General features: G+C 37.8%; 1 protein-coding gene across 4 annotated transcripts in view; it reads left to right on the top strand.

Moving 5' to 3' along the window:
* The window catches only part of MPP7 (MAGUK p55 scaffold protein 7), a 302,487-nt gene that overhangs the window by 269,249 nt on the left and 15,298 nt on the right, over positions 1 to 17,940 (top strand). For all 4 annotated transcript variants that reach the window (XM_072749255.1, XM_072749256.1, XM_072749257.1 and 1 more), the window contains one exon: positions 11,469 to 11,549. In XM_072749255.1, coding sequence (XP_072605356.1) covers positions 11,469 to 11,549 — 81 coding nt within the window. The remainder of the gene's footprint in view (positions 1 to 11,468; positions 11,550 to 17,940) is intronic.

Genomic DNA, 17,940 nt, shown 5'->3' with positions numbered 1-17,940 from the left:
TTATCCTTTTGCTACGCATTTTTCAATGAAACTATTTTGGCATCTTGAAGCCTTTTGGAAGCTTCTCCATATCAATTAAAATAGGTGTACCCATTCAGTTTGTTTGATTTGGGAACCTTTGCTTTCAAGCGCACTTAAATAAATGGCCCTAATTGGAACACTCCCTCATAATGGCCATTGCCATTCTAGGATGTCTTTCCGTAAGAGTTGCCATTTTTGTAGCTGTCTATTGCTTCTGGGACTGTAGTTCTTTAGACATGGAATAAGCAAGTGTGCTGGGACATGGCACTCTCAGCTCTTTATAATTTACGAATCTGATTTCTTTAAGCTGTTGGGTCTCCTTGATCCAAATACCTCAGAGAGATGTGCCACTGGGCTGAGGGTTGTGTGGTGTTTTTATGCATACCTCCCCACGCAGAAATTTTCTTGAGGTTTGCAAGTGACCTAGTGTCAATCTAAGCCATTCTGTGACCAACCTAGCCTAACATAAGAGTCTCAGAGTTAGGCGTTGAGCACTCTAATAGCTATTAAGTATCGATCTATGTCCATCAAGTTTGTGGCTTTTTGGCTTTTGAGAGTCCCATTGGCAATAACCTTTGGTAAAAGCCAAAGAAGCATGTACACATGAACACACCAGCAGTAACCAAAGAGATGGGATGGTCGACTGGCTAAAAAAATAAGAGGCATTAGTTGCATCCACCAGCTATATCCAACATGGAACTGTGGACAGGATCAGCAGACCTCAACAATGGGAGACTGGACCAAATGAGGGCTAGGACTGGAGTTCAGGATAGAACCATCTACCAAATGAAGCTAACCTGCTAAGTTCTGGATTGGAAAGCCAATTAGATCAGGAGTTTGTTGCAAAGATATCAGAGCCTAGAACCAGGGGGAACTTACAAATGGCCCTCAGAAACAACCAGAAAAACTGGGAACTCAAAGAGTTCATAGATACCACATCAGTGTTTCTCATCATCCCCAGAGGTGTCAGAAGTTTCCTTCAGACCAAAATTCAACAAGTAAATTTTTAAAGATCTTATTGGCTTTATTCAGTGATTCATGAATTGGGCAACATCCCATCTAGCAGAAGGAACTCCAAAGAACTGTACAAAATGGAAGACTTATAGGCAGAAGGGGCAGGATAAGGAAGTTACTAGAAAATGTGGAGTGTTTCAGGCATGGTTACCTTCCTTTGAGGGGATGGCAGGGGTCTCTCAGGCTGACTATGTCACTGGTGCTGAGCAGGTAATTCTAGATTGGCCGGTTTAAGAGTCCACTCCTGGGAGAGGTTTCGTGAATTCAATTACTTATTAAGTCTTGGTTTGGTGATGTGGGCTTAGCATAAGTCACTCCATTTGAAAACTGTTTCTCTTTTTTATGTTGTTAATTGAAAATACTAACAAACAAGAGAAACATGAAATGTTCACATATGAGTAGGTTCCTGCTAATTTTTCAACCTCTATTTGAAACACTTACAAGCTAAATTCGATTATTTAGCAGTTTATCATCTGAAAGAGGTAACCAAACAGTGGACTTTTAGAACTTTTGGATTGTTTCTGAGTTAACTGTTAACTGTTCATGACTGTTGAAATCCTATACTAAGGAAGCAGTGCCTTGGCTCCCGCAACATATGTAGGAAGATGGAAAGAGTAGAGTATAAGCGGCCTGGTCCTCCTCAAGCCTCATTGGTTTTTCCCACTGTTTTCAAAGCCACTGGGAATAATGGTATTTGCCTTGAAACTGTAAGGTAAATATTGCTAAAGAGGTCCACAGTATTATTTGCTTGACATTTCTTACCATAATATTACACACTTTATTCTTGGACTTAATGTTCAAGAAATTAAAATAGGCCAACTTGTTAACATAGCAAAACTATGACAATTGAGGACTTTGAGCCTTGCTCACAAGTATTTAATTTTTTCTCTTCATTTTGAAAGGTACTCTTACAAAGCCACATTTTAGCCACTAAAATAGCTTAGTGACATTTTCTGTTCTATTCCTTTCTGCATTTAAAAGTATTTTCCAAAAAGTATGTTAAAACCAAATGTCAGGCATTTAGTACATTTTTCTGCATAAATTTTATCTTTAGTGAGACTTGACTTTTTAAAAAGGAAAGCAATAAAGCCAAATAATGTGTCTGTGTGTTTTTAGGGAAAGGAGCAGAGAGAAAGCTTTGGTGTTTAAAAAGCTACTAAAACACTTCACAGCGTAAGCCAATGGAAGAGCAAAATTCATCATGTGGATATTCAGACAATTTGTGACTTGTTCTGTCTGGTTATGAGGCATAAGAGGAAACTAATAATAAATCTTTCTATATATTTTACATTTCCAGCTTGAGCATTAAGTACTCTTCTGCCCTCCTTTGTGCTGAATCTCATATGCTGTCTAAAGACTGCTTTGTAGAAGCAGTTTGAATAAATAGACCTTTATAAGACTGTCATCATTTTTCCATAAAACTATGGGAGAACTAAAAGTCTTCCACATAAAACAGAGGGAAAAGCAAGCACTTGAAACTGAATATAAATGTTAATATGTTTATTAAAATTTTCTTAACTTTTGGTGAACTTTGAAGGCTTGTAGGAATTAAGAGTCTGCTCTGGAGGATTTTATATAGATAACTGTAAACCCAAAAGTCAATTGAATTTATGAGTATGTGCTGGATTTAAAATTATAATCCTTGTACATAGGAGGTAAACATGATCTTTATTGGAATTATAGTTGGCTTTTTTATGCCATTGGTGTATTTTTAATGTTTATACTTTGTCTTAATTTCTGGGCATAAATCACAATAAATCACAATCACAACTGTGTCAGGCACTGTTCTAGGCATGTGGATTCCTTCATACACAACACAAATGTTTTTGCCCTTGTGGTGTTTACATTCCAATGGGAGGACATAGACAAAAAAAATAGATGCAATATAAATGAGTAATGTAAAGTCAGTTGTACAGTTCCAAAGCATGGTAAATGCTGTGAAAGACAGTAAAAGCAGAGCAGATACAGGGGAATCAGATGTGAATCAGATTGTGGTAGCCTTGTTGAAAAGGTCACATTTTCAGACAGACTCTGAAGAAAGCTACCCATGCTCTCTTCTGCTTAGCTTAGGAAAACTCAGGGATGGGTTTATTTTGACCTTTTAATTTTATTGACTCATTATGCCCCTGAGATACAGGGGAGTTGAGAACTTAGTTAGTCGGTAGAAGTCTGGTACAAATAGCTACATTGGAAAAAATGAACCTCTTTCAGCAAGCTTCCCACTACCCCCCTTTTTTTTTATATTAGCACACAAGTTGATGTTTCATTAGTAGTATTTTTCTTCCATTATGAAAGCAACAGAGGAAAAAACCTGAACCTCTGGTAGGGCTTGTTATGAACTGCTAAGTTGCTGTATTTTCTATGTAGTTTGATTCCAAGGGAATTTTAAGTTTAGTTTTATAAACAGATTTGTCACTTGCCAGCACAAAATCCAGCCACCCACTACTGTGATCATTATAAGATTGTGAGTCAAATATAATAGTGTGGTTGTTTTTATTTTATGCTTAGAGCAGCAAGAATAGTAGTGCTACAATAGGATAAGTAGACTTTTTTATAACGTGTCCAAGCTGAAGGATACCTAGAGGATTTCATTCCATTTGTCTTGTAATAAATCAAATGAGCTTAAGTGTGTTTTTTCAGGTAACAAATTTTTCAGGTTAACAAAAGCTATTTGGATATTTAGTGCAGACTCCTAGCAATTTTGATATTTTACTCTGGATAGTAAGAGTAACAAGTTGGGCCAATACTGTAAATGTGTCTGGGGGAAAATGTGAAAGAATTTTCATGTGAAGCAGGGCAGGTACATTGGAGGTAAAGATATAGTAAAAGCTGCATCCATGCAAGTGACTTTCACACAATATGCCATTTTTATGTGTCAGGATGTACGAAGATTGTCAGCAAAAGCAAATAGTCCTGGATCAGAGCAACAGATTTCTCTCCAGTATATAATTTAATACTGGAAAGAAATCCAAATAAGAATGGATTTTATTTAATGCGTTATGACTGTCACATGAATACACAGTGTATTAAAGCTAATTTGGCCAATCACATCTACCTGTATCTATGTCTTTCTGAGAAGTGTATTTCCTAACAGATTGTTAGCACTGTGATATTCAGCATGACTGTCCTTTCATCTGTAAGGTTCCACTCATCTGTATTTACATTATTAAATTCATTTTGATGCTCAGCAGCCTTAGGAAAAACTACAACTAAATTCTATGGGAGACACTTACAAATAAAACTTTTTCATTTTTTTTTCATTTTTTTGTAGACTTACATGAATGTCTTTTTTTTTTTTTTAATATATCACATCTCAGAGGTGGCTGGGTGGCTCAGTCATTTAAATGTCTGACTCTTCATGTCAGCTCAGATCATATATCTCAGGATCCTGGGATTGAGCTCTGTGTTGGGCTCTGTGCTGGGTGTGGAGCCTGCTTAGGATTCTTTCCTTGTCCCTCTGCCCCTCCCCACTGCTCATGCATTTTCTCTCTCTCTAAATAAAATAGATAAATAAATAAAATATATCACATTTCATTGATTTTAATAAAACCATTTTCACAGTAGTAATACACTATTGCTCTAGTAGGTATCATTCACTCAGGGTCTGTACTAACATATAAATAAGTACATGGTTGAAGCTTCAAGTACAATACCACAGAGTATGTCCATAACTTTTTTTTTAGTAGGAAAACACCATACCCATATTTTAGAGCATTCTTTCAGTGTACATTCAGTTTCAAAGTGTTACTATGGGCACTGGTTTTATTTCCTCCTTTTTCCACTCATTTAGCTTCTTTTGATTTTTAATTGTATATGTCTGTTTAACATCCAGAAAGTAGATCTTTTGGGAAGTCATCCCTACAGAATGAAAAACTGCATCAACTATGAATTAATTTTAGAAGTATATTTTAGCATTCTAATAAAAACATGTTTCTTGGGATCCCTGGGTGGCACAGCAGTTTGGCGCCTGCCTTTGGCCCAGGGCGCGATCCTGGAGACTCGGGATCAAATCCCACATCAGGCTCCCGGTGCATGGAGCCTGCTTCTCCCTCTGCCTATGTCTCTGCCTCTCTCTCTCTCTCACTGTGTGCCTATCATAAATAAATAAAAATAAAAAAAAAAATTTAAAAAAACCATGTTTCTTGTATTCCATCCTTAAAGATTCGTCACAAATCATAAACCCTTGCACATAAATCCATGGAATAAAAAGAAGAAAGTCTGAAAATACAACAGTGAAAACATTTGTCTTAGAATTACATGGATAATGAGTCAATAATGTCAACAGAGAGGTCACTTGGGGAAAAGGCATTAAATATGCCTAAATTCTCCTCTCTATATAAACAAAGCTGAGAATTTGCATATAGATTTTTTAAAAATCTTTTTAAGATAAAATAATAAAGGCCCTTTGCATTTAGTTTAATGTGAATATTTCCTTAAATGTAAAGTTTTAATCAGAAACTTTAAGCATCATTATTGACACCCTAAATGGCCTGTATTTCTTTGGCTGAAAAGAATGGACCATTATATAAGATCACACACAACACATTTGCCTACTTTCAGGAAACAGTTACTAATTAAATGTACAAAGTAATTAAAAACAGTATGCCTTCCTAATTATCTTAATTATCTAATTGATACAGTTTTTCCAAGAACATTAACTAATGGGAATTAATGGCTTTCTTTCTTTCTTGCATTTGCACACAAAGTTGATTTTGTAAATTCTTATGGAACAACAACAAAAAAAAAACCGAAATGATGCTTATTTACTAAATGTTTTGGTTTGACTAGAAATATTTTTCTATGTTATTTTTGAGCTAGCAAAACATCAATTTTAGTTCACTTCCTGAATTCCAAATTAATGAACTCCCAAATAATTTTTTAAGGTGCTTTTTTTGGCTTTTACTTACATATCATCATTGTATATGATTTCCTTCATCCTAAATCTAGAATGCTAACACACATGCCCTGTGCACATTCCCTAGGCCTAGCAGGCATTGTCTTCATTAACTTTAATAGAGACTTTTCAGAGGTTCTATAGAGAACGAGTTTTCACATCCCCAGATCTGACTTCTACTTTTTGTAGCCAGAGTCTCTGTGTGTTCTACAAGCACAGATAGTCCTCAGTATCCAAGGTGTGGGGCAATTTGGAAATGGGGTGAAAAACTCTGATGCTATGGGTCCCAGGCATAAGCAGACAGTGGATAACTGACTACCTGAGTGTGTGTTTTATTGGCATGCTTTTGATAAGGTGATAGGAAGAAAGAATGCAGGCATTTTGAACATCAGTTGAAGCACACTGCAGATGTGTGTGAGGATTAGTAATGGGTCATGTTAACCGTTAACAGGTGCCTGCCACATAGAAACCTCAGTGTGTCATCTTCATAATTGTAATTTTTCCAAAGCCTGTTGTCTGTGACTTAAATATATGCTATTTAGATTATCTTCTGTTTCTCTGTAAGCATTAACAAGCCCACTGGAAAACAAACTGTAGGGTAACTGATTTATATACATTTGTATATGTGTGTTTCACCAATTGTAACAATTTCTGTGTTGAAATGAATCCGGCCTCTGCAGAAGGAACCTAACTGGTCTGTATCCCTAAGTACCCTGCAGCGTAAACAGATACTGTATTCTAAATTTAAAGCAGCCAACTGAAAGAGCTATAAACTTATGCCTAGTCATAGGAGAACAGCGGTATGGATCTAGGTGGTGATCTTGAGGTTAAGATGTAAAACGAAAAAGGAAAAATGAGTGGGAAATATAAGAAAGGAAGACAAAACATGAGAGACTCCTAACTCTGGGAAACGAACTAGAGGTAGTAGAAAGGGAGGTGGGCAGGGGGTGGGGGTGTCTGGGTGACGGGCACCAACAGGGGCACTTGATGGGATGAGCACTGGGTGTTATTCTATATGTTGGCAAATTGAACACTAATAAAAAAATTAAAAAGAAAAATTCTAGAACTTCACCAATGTGGATGACAGAATTGGTCCAAGAGCCTGTTAGAGGGAATGCTGTTTGGAGGCCCTTGGGATAATTGTGTAGTAAGAATGATGGAAACCATATCCCTGTTTTAACCTCTTTACAAAGAAATTCCCACATTTGAAGATGATGACCTCAAATCAAGGGAAAAATTTTGAAGTAAAATAATTTGCCACTGAACATTCTTGGCATACTCCACGAGTGTGCAGTGAAGCAAGCTCACTACAAAGAGATTATATAAAGGGGTAAAATTGAATATAGTCAGAACGTCAGGGTATCCTATTAGAGACGGCATATTCCCCCACCCAATTCAAACACACCTAGTTTCTTCCTCCAGAGTTAAAGCAAATCATTGTGGGTTTTGGTGGAGGTAGTAGAAGAAAGTAAAAAAGAAAACAAAACAAAAAAAACTAGACTCTCACTCAGCAAAGGATAACACATCTGGGAAGCACTCCAAAGCTGAGAGCTCTTGAAGGAACAGTAAACTCATGTCACCCTTTTAGTCCTGGGTGCTGGGGTTGGGGGTGGGCGTGCCAGGCCAGGCTCTGGAAGTTTTAGTGTTTTATTTGCTTCTGTCTTTTTCTTTGAGCATATATAACTGAGTGTGCTTCATCTGTACAGGGAACACAGCTCCATTTGTAGTGCCCCTTGTTTTTCTTTCTCGTTTCCTATTAAAGTGTAAGCACTTCAAGTATTTTTGGTACCTTCGGAACAGATCAAATACATACACCCCAAATGGTGCTTGATACTTTCAGTCAGTAAATGCTGTCACTTCCTCCTCTTCCTGGGAGATCTCGTTGCCTCTGGCAGTCCCAAGGTTTTCCTTGCTGTGCCTGTCCTCACAAGAGCAGCCTCACCTGTCCCCTCCGCTTCACTGCAGTCCTGTCTGAGATGAGGCACATGGAATCCCTTCCCTGCAACCCCCTGGTCCAGAGCCGAAGCATCACCTTCCCCTCTACTTCTCTGTATTTCAAGATCCCGAGAGCCAAGTTCAGATGTGAGCTCCACCAGCTCCGTTAGGGACTGTGAGCGTGTTACCTCACCCTCATATCCGGGCACTCAGGTGCAGATGTTTTTATGTTTCGCTCCCATTCCTTTGGTTCATTCAGCAAATAGCTTTACCTCCAGAACAGCATAATTACTGAGTATAATTTAAATGAATAAAACAAACTAACGCATGCCTACAATTTGCCAGCTGGTGAACAAATAGAGGACACCCCTGTTTCCACAGAGCTCACAGTCTATAGAGGATAAAGAACAGTAAACAGGGTATAGTGTGATTAGTCCTTTGATTTGGGAGTAAAGGGAACACATGAACTTGGTATCAAACTCAAATTTAAAGTGTTAGGGAAGATTCCCTAAAGTGTAGCTAAGCTGAAACAACAAACAAGAATTAGCACATGTAGAGGCCCTGGGTGGTGCAGCTTGTTTAGTGTCTGATTCTTGGTTTCGACTCAGGTCGTGATCTCAGGGTCATTAGATTAAGTTCCTTGTTGGGCTCAGTGCACGGAGTTTGAGTAAAGACTCTTCCTCTGCCCTTTGTGCTCATTTGCTCACTCTCTATCTAAAATTCTAAAAAAAAAATTAAAAAAAAAATTAGCACATAAAGAGGACAGGTGTGTCCTTGCAAAAGCAAGCAGCATGTGACGAGGATCCAACAACACAAAAGAGAACCTGCCACATTTCCAACAGCAGGGGAATCTCCTGTAGCTAGAGTGTGTAAAGCATGGGAAGGAGCGGCAAGAATGAAAATTAGAGACAGAAGTATAGCTCACAACAGGCCATCTGTATAAGCTTACCAGAGGATTTATATTTGCCTCTCTATGCAGTGGAGGCAGAATGAGAGATGCTGGTGAGAAGCGGCCAGCAGCCTGAGCCAGGGTGGCAAAGACGGGGGGGGCGGGGGGGGGGGTGTTGTGCAGTGTCTGAGGGACATCTGAAGGTGAAGGGAAGTTTGTTGTCATTTTAACGTCGGAGAGGACTTATTAGTTGAAGGGGTGACAGAAAGGAACTGGCCGCAAGAAATGAAGATTCAGAAGGAGATGTCTCTGAGAGGAGGTGTAAGAGTGTGTGACTGCAAAGAAGCATCAGGGATGGTGGTTTAGATGTGTTTAGATTTATAAGTTCATGCAAAGGACTTCAAAGACCTTTCCACTTGTTGGCTTTTGTGTTCTCTGGAGTAGATGAGGTCTTCTACTAAGCTTGAGGTGGTGATGGTGACACCAGAAGTTGGGTTCACTCTGCAGATTTTTATTGAGGGCTTGCTTTATGGGGATGGTAAGTGACATAATATGATTCCTTCCCTCATGGCGCCTCTGTCTAGTGGGAAAGACAGGCCATGAAGCAATGTATTACCCAGTGGTTGAATTATGACTTTTGAGTATTGAGAAGATATACATGATGCTCTGAAAACATATAAAAGAGGAACATGACAGACAGGGGCAGGACAGACTTTCAGGCTTGCTTGAGGAAGATCTGTTTGAACTAAACTCACTAGCCCTCCAAATCAATAAAATGCTGTCACTGTAATATATGAAAGATAAAAGAGTACTTACAATAAAACAATATCTGTTTCAGTATGTAAATGCTTAGACATGACTAGAAAACTGAATGAAGTCAGATGTCTGCATGTACCTATAATAAGGCTGGATTCAATAGTAGTAAGAGCAGGAACCATTCTATATGAGAAATACAGGAAAATGGAAGCCCTACAGATGCAGGAAAATAGGAGAATAAAGACTAGTGACTAGATAGAAAGGACAGGAGAGACTAGTGAGTTCCATCAGCTCTGAATTCCATTCCGGGGCATAAATGGGATATTAGAGTATTTACTCTAAAAGGGAGAGTTGGGTGCCTGGGAGTTCCAGCAGTCCTGGAAAGATGGATGGTGTTAGTGAGTGACCAGCAGGGGGGACAGGTCTCTTGATACCAGGTGAGGGCAGCAGAGCAAGAAAGTCACGGCCCCCAATCCCAACTTCATCTTTGCTCACACTTTTCCCTCCAACCAGGATGCCCACTCTTTGTCCACCTTCATGGTCTTCATTGCCCAGCATAAAACCATATTCTTTTCAAAGGCCGTAAGAGGAAGTAGGCAAGGAGAATAAGCATGAATACCTGGATCCTGTGCTGGGTGCGATGCATAAGTTATTCACATATTCCTCCCAAGAGAAGGCAGCATGATTACTTTCCAAGTTAGCATCAAGTCTGATCAAGGCTCGAGGACTTTAACTTTCTCAGTGACGTAGTCCTCTCAGGCTGCTGTAATGACATACCACCACCAAGGTGGCCTATAAAGAACAGGAATTCTCAACGTTCTGGAGATTGGCCATTGGAGATCGGGGTGCCAGCACAGCTGGGTGACGGCCCTATTCCAGGTCACACACATCTGGTTGTGTCTTCACAGGCTGCAACCGGAGGGAGCTCTATGGAATCTCGTTTATAAGAGCACAGATCCCTTCCTGAGGGCTCCACCCTCATGACCTAAGCCTCTCCTAAAAGCCCCACCTTCTAACAGCTTGGGCGTTAGGATTCTAACATGTGAACTTGAGGTGAGGAGCACACCCTTCAGACCCTGATGTTCACCATCACCAGGGGAAGTAGTAGTGAAGAAGGGACTCTAACTCAGGGCAGTCTGGACCTGTAGCTTGGTCTGCGCACACACCACCATTAAATGGACCCTGATGGCAGAGTTGCAAGATGCTAGCCATTTGGGGCTTGTGACCTTCTAACTTGTTTTCGGACTCCTACGTGAAATCACTTTTTGTTTTGCCCCCAGTCTCATAATCATTTTGTGTGATTCTCTCAATCCAGTTACTTTCTTTGAAGGCAGAGTTCACTTATTTTCCACAGCATCTACAATACGCCTTGTCCATTATGGGTGTTTAATATGTATACACTACACTGACTGACTTAAACATGTAAGGCCTGTGCCAGTTTTCAAATGCTTAAGGACCAACCGAAAACATAATGTAAGGAGAGTTACCTTGACCCAGTGAACTGTGGCTGATGGTTCTGCAAAGTTAAAATGCATCATGAGATTTGTATCTAAAGTAAAATTAAGGTTCAAAGGTGTTCTTTCAGTAAGCTCTAAAAACATTTGAAATGAAACACTTTGTGGCCAGACTGTGCACTTCCACTTTTTCAGGCCTACATAATTTTTTAAGGCTCTTCTGGATACCATCACTTGTTGATATACTCAGGTACTCTTGGGTATGTTTCATTGAAAACAAGTATTTCTAATCTTTTTAATGGAAAGGCAAAGATTTAAATTTCTGTTGTAAGAACGTAACAAAAGAACCAGCTTTTTCTTATGTACAACATAACTAGAGGTGGTCTTCCCTTGGGATGCAGAGCTGGATCCTTGGTCCCAGTCTGTCTTATGGATCCATGTGAATTACAGGTGTGTCTATATGGTGTTTTGTTTAATAACACATTTATATTATCCTGTTTTTTAGGTCCTGTGGGAGTGGGTTTGAATGAACTGAAACGAAAGCTGCTCATCAGTGACACACAGCACTATGGTGTGACTGTACCCTGTAAGTTTCCTGCTACCCAACACTACTCCGACCACATTGATAATGATCGGTCAGCACTGACGTAGCAAGGGTGGCACTCAGCACTGTCCCAGGCATTCAGCATCTGAACTCACAACAGCCCTAACAAATATTCAGCAATACTCTCTACCTTTCACAGTGGAGGAAACTGAGGCATGGAAGTGAAGGGATTGCCCCAGAGTGCAGAAACCACTGGCAGGACATTTGTTAATTACAGCTTCTCTAACTCTCAGTTTTTATGGTGAATTTTAATACACATATGACGCTAAATTCGTATTTACAAATTTTCTCCTAAATAAAAGGCTAACTCTTTTTATTTCCTAAAATAAGTGCTAATGTTTTCCAGAGGTTTTCACCAGGTTTAAGATCAGAAGGACCAAGCCACAGAGAGCCGAAGGAGGCCTCTTTTAATATAAGCCTTTCTTAATTACTTTTTATATGTAGTAATTGGCAGATGGTGTTAAATGGGCCTTTCATGGCCATATAATCCAAATATGGTGGGCTTCTTTTCAGTATACAGAATTAGATCTATTTTTATAAAAGAGGTTTTCATAGGCTTTCTTACAAGTGAAATGTGATGCTGGAAGCATTTTGATCTCCAGAATAAATGCCATTTGACTACTTAATATGTTGACATTAGAAAGCCGTCTAAAAGGCTAAAATTGAAATGTTGGCTTTTTCAAGTGGTTTTAGTACTGTTTAAAACAAAACAAAACAAAACAAAAATCACAACTGTTTGTGTATTGCCCTGAGCAGTGTTCTCTAGTTTTGTAAGAATTCAACTTTATTTTAAAATTGTTTTCTCTTACCTCAAGTTATTCCTTGTTATGACATTTTTCCAAATTATTGTTTATAATCATTTTCAGCCATACATTATGAGGCTGTTGGTTTCCACCAACAGAGATGAAAGTAAAGGAAAATGTGAAAATGAGAGTTAAGCAGTGGGTTTTTTCTTTTCTTTCTTTCATTTTGTTTTTTTTACTTTAAGTATTCACTTCTTTTACAAAAGGTGAATTGTAATATATGGATAATGTAAGAATTTTGCAAAACAATTGTCAGTCCTACAGGTGAGGAGTTCCAAAGCACCTAGAGGGTAGAAAAACATTACAAAGGGGAAAAAATGCATGTGTTAATTTCCTACTGTTATTCCTCTCCTTTATTTGCCTTAATTTATCTCCTCCTCCCCAGAACTGGGCGACACCTACAAGCCACAGAGGAAGCAGGGAGAAAAGATAGGGGATTTACTCAGAGTTGTACATGTGATAGTTGGACCCACCATGTTTCCAATTTTCATGTCCCTCATCCTATGCAACACTACACAGTCTTTTCCAAGTATAGATACTCTTAATTGTTGCACAGTTAGTAATAAACATTGATTTATTTGGAAGATGATAAATACCAGTAAGGCTGTCTGTCAAACATAATCCTTGATGACCGTTTTGGTGTTACTCAAGGACCCAGGGCATATACTTGGGCCTAAATTTATCCAACTATTCGGATACTATCTACCTCTGAGGTTGTTACAGAGATTGACAATATCCAGAAAGTTTCTGGGGCTGGGACTCTCCAAAGAAATCCCCAAAGTAGTACTTTTCCACTCAGATTCACTTTTAAACAGGTGTTAATGTCAGTGGATCCCCACAGAGCAGTGTTTTCCAGACCGCCTGATAATAAAAATCTCCTGGGCTTCTTAGGAGAAGATTCCAAGGCTTTTCAAAGAGATTCTCCTTCAGGAAACCTGACGGAATGCCTGAAAATCTATTTATATGTCCCAAGTGACTCATAACACTAGACATTTGTGGAAAATAACAGCCATAGCATCAACTCAGGAAGATTTAATTAATTACTCAGAAGAATATATTTTAAGAACAGTTTTGGAACTTTAGATTGTTTGGCTTTGTAAAATGCTCCAAGTAGAGTCTTGATTATCTAGAGAAAAATTATTGCCTTGATTATTCCACCAGTATTCGATGTTTAACTGTAAATCTTTCCCCCAACTGTACTAACTATTCACCAGAATGGTAAGCTGGAAATGATGTGGTGTGTTGGAACAATCACACATTGCTGGTGGAAGTGTAAATTAATTCACCCACTTTGGAAAAATAACTGGCAGTATCTACATCTGAGCGAACCTATATCCCATGACCCTGCAATTCCACTTCTAGTACACAGCCAATAAGAGATGCACAGAGCATGCACTCGGATGGTCTTAGAAACGTTATTCATGAGAGCCCCAAGTTGGAAACAACCCAAATGCCCAGCAGTAGTCGATTAGACAGGTACTCGATGCTATATGCACATAACGGAAGACTGCAATGCACAATTTGCTGCTACGATGCGGCAATATGAATGAATCCCACCAAATGTTGAGTGAAAGGAGGCAGAGACAAAAGATTCCATTTTTACAACACAAAGCAATGCTAACATGTGCCATTAGAAATCTTGAGGAGGTGGGTTAGAAGAGTGGTTTTGGAGTGCTGATAATGTTCTATTTCTTGGTAGAGTGCTGCTTACACAATCTGTGACTATTCAGGCTTACATGTGAACTTTTCTGCATGTCATACTTCAGGTTTTTGAATGTTAAAAAGAAATACTTGGTACTTTAGTTCACTTTGGTTTGCTAATGCCAATTTTCTGGTCTCAACTGTACTACAGTTATGGTAGATGAAAACCTCCCTTTATTGGAGAAAGCTGAGTGATAGTTACATGGGATCTTCTCTAGGCTGTTTTGCAATTTATTGTGAATCTATAATTATTGCAATAAAAAATTATTTAAAGGGATGCTAAATGAGGTAAATGCTATTGCTCTTGGGCTAAAATGGCAGAACAAATTCTATGATCTTTACAAAATATCTACTTCACCACATTAAACATTCCAAGTTGCTTTTAAAGAAGGTGGTGGCTGAGGCCCGTTTTCTGCTGGTTTGCTTCTCTGTGGCAAATTTCACCTCAATGAGCAGCATCAACACTGTTTTAAGGCTCTAGGTTATCATCAACAAATTTTAATGACTATTAATATAGCCAGTCTTTCAAAGGCCGTCTCAGTGAATTAAAGTAGTTAACAAAAAGTATTGCTGTAGATGTCAAATACTTGGTGGATTCCAAAGTCTTTATAGCCTGGAATTTGGGCATTCACAGTCAACCACACCTGTTAATCACTTTGTGGTTTCTCATGAAGGCATATATCACAGTTATATGTTTTCATAAGTTTCAAGGAACTCCTCTTCTGTAACACTTCTTTGTCCATAGAAAACCTCAGTTGAGATTTCTAAAATATATATATATGTGTGTGTGTATATATATATGTATGTATGTATGTGTATATATGTATGTATATGTGTGTGTGTGTATATATATATATATATATATTAGGGTACCAATTTAAAAAACAAATTTTTTTCTTATCATAGCAGTTGTTTGGGAATTTTGTTGGAAGCAGCAGAAGGTGGAGTTCGTCTCATATTTGTTTGATGTTTGTCTTACACTGTAAACATAGTGGGTACTCAGACAGTGAACTATAGTGAGGTTGTGACCTGCATTGTGATTAATATGTGAATCTTTCCCTTTGAATTCCCTTCCCTTAAGAATTTCCAGATCTCTTATTCAGGATTCCTCACTGTTAATGAGTTTGTGAGATTCCTATGGTATGTCACTATATTTTACATTAAAATTCTTCAACAGTAAAATTAATAATTTGGGGTGATCATGATAAGCAAACACTCTAAGTGTAGATATGTTCACTTTGAAATGTGTTTGGCAGGTCATACATGTCCTATTCACTTGATGGAGTTCTGTTTCTGCTTTTAACCCTCCCAAGGGGACTCCATATGTCAGGGCGGTGATCCTTAAAACTGTGTGTCCCACATTTTCAAAGTGTTTCTGCCATTACAGTTGAATAAAGATAACCTTTCTTCATCAGAGACAAATTAATGCACATAAAATTCTCAGTTTTGATTTTCAACATACATTTGTATGAAGCTTACTATTTGCTACAGGAACACCAGCAAACAATGAAATTTTTGAAGTAATGAATAAATATTAATCCTAAATTTCAAAGCAGGACATCATACCAATTTAATATCTTTCAACCTCTTAGATGCATATTATGTCATATACACTTAATGGAGTCTATTTCTGTTGTGAAATTCATTCTTAGCTTTTATGATAAAATTAAATTTATTAGTATTTCATGCTATTTCTGAATAGGAATAGTATTTTGCTATTCCTGCAAAAAGTGTGACACTTCATAAAAAAAAAAGCATAACTTCTTAGTCCTTTACCAGCAGAAATATGAACAATTGTTTCAGGAGATCTGAATGTTGTATTAAAATATGCTTGGTAACTAAGTAGAAGTCGATGAGAATTTTGGATGTAATTTAAACTAACTGGGTTTTATAAATCCATTACTGCCATTGGGTTGGGTTACTTTTTTCACCACTTCCCACAGTTTTCCTTTTATACATTATTGAAATAATTATAATTGAAATAAGCACACATATTTAAAATGTACAATTAGATGAGTTTTAATGTACACACATGAAGTCATTACCACAATCAACATATAGTGAACATTTCCATCTCTTCAAACAATTTCCCCATGCCTTTTATAAACCATCCTTCTACCCCTGGCCTCAGGCAACCATGGATCTACATTCTGAAACTATAGATCAGTTTGAATCATCTGGCACTTTATATAAATAAAATTATACAGTATGTTCCCAATTCTTTTTGCCTGGCTTATTTCATCTAGCAAGTTTGAGATTCACCAAGGTGGTTTCACAGATCAACAGTTCATCCCCTTTAATTGCTCAGCAGCATTCCATTGTGTTGTATAGAAATACTATAATTTATTTATCCATTCACCTGTTGATGGATACTTGAGGGTTTCACACCATTTGGGGTTACTACAGATAAACCTATAATCTAAATATTCTGATGAACATGTGTTTTTGTTTCTGTTGGATAAATAAGTAGTAGTAGAATGGCTGGATCATATTTAATTTTTCAGAGCCTACCAAACTGTTTTCCAGAATGATTATACCATTTTACAATCCACTAGAAGTGTATGCAAGATCTAGTTGTTTTACATCTTTGCCAACTTGGTATAGTCAGCCTCTTAAATTTTTCTCAGTATGATACAGACATATCTGTAATATCTCAGGGATGTTACTGGGTTCAGTTCCAGACCACTGCAATAAGGTGAATATTGCAATAAAGCAGACAAAATGATTTTTTGGGGGTTTCCTAGTACATATAAAAACTATTCTTAAAAAAATAAAATTTATGCTTATACTGTAGTCTCTTAAGTGTGCAATAGCATGTGTAAAAAAAAACAATGTACATACCTTAATTTTAACATACTTTATTGTTAAAAAAATGCCAATCCTCATTTGAGCTTTCAGCAAGTCATCATCTTTTTTGCTGGGGGAAAGGTCTTATCTTGAGGTTGAAAACTGTTTACCAACCAGGGCAGTAGTTGCTGAAGGCAGTGATGGCTGTGGAAACTTCTTAAAATAAGACAACAATGAAGTCTTATTAACCATATCAATAGACTCATCTGTTCACGAACTATTTCTCTCTACTATGCAGTGCTGTTTGATAGCATTTTATCCACAGAACTTCTTCCAAAATTGGACTCAATCCTCTCAAAAATTGTGCTTCTTTATCAACTCAGTTTGTGTAATATTCTAAATCTTCTGCTGTCGTTTCAACAGTCGTCACAGCAGCTTCAGCAGGAATAGATTTCATCTCAAGAAACCACTTTTTTTGTTCATCCATAAGAAGTATCTCCTCAACCATTAAAGTTTTATCACAAGATGACAGTAATGCAGTCACATCTTCAGATTCCACTTCTAATTCTTGTGCTGTTTCCACCACATCTACAGTTAATTCCTCCACTCAAGTCTTGAACCCCTCAAAGACATCCATGAGGATTGGAGTCATTCTTCCAAACTGTTAATGTTGATATTTTGACCTCTTCTCAGGAATCATAAATGTTCTTAATGGCATCTAGAATGGTGAATCCTTTTCAAAGGAGAGTTGTCTTTCCATAAGTCCGTTTTCAATTTACTTTGCCTAAATCCATTGGAGGAATCAAAATCTATGGCAACTATCCATAGCCTTGCAAAAATGTATTTCTTAAATAATAAGAATTGAAAGTCACAATTATTCCTTGATCCACAGGCTTCAGAATGGATGTTGTATTAGCAGGCATGAAAATAACATTAATCTTGTATATCTCCATCCGAGCTCTTGGGTGACAAGGTGCATTATTGATGAGCAGTCATATTTTATTTTTTTTTTATTTTTTATTTTTTTTAATTTTTATTTATTTATGATAGTCACAGAGAGAGAGAGAGAGAGGCAGAGACAC

The sequence above is a fragment of the Vulpes vulpes genome, chromosome 2 (assembly GCF_048418805.1).
Source record: "Vulpes vulpes isolate BD-2025 chromosome 2, VulVul3, whole genome shotgun sequence".
Classification (NCBI taxonomy): domain Eukaryota; kingdom Metazoa; phylum Chordata; class Mammalia; order Carnivora; family Canidae; genus Vulpes; species Vulpes vulpes.
This window is presented reverse-complemented; position numbering and strand designations above follow the sequence as displayed.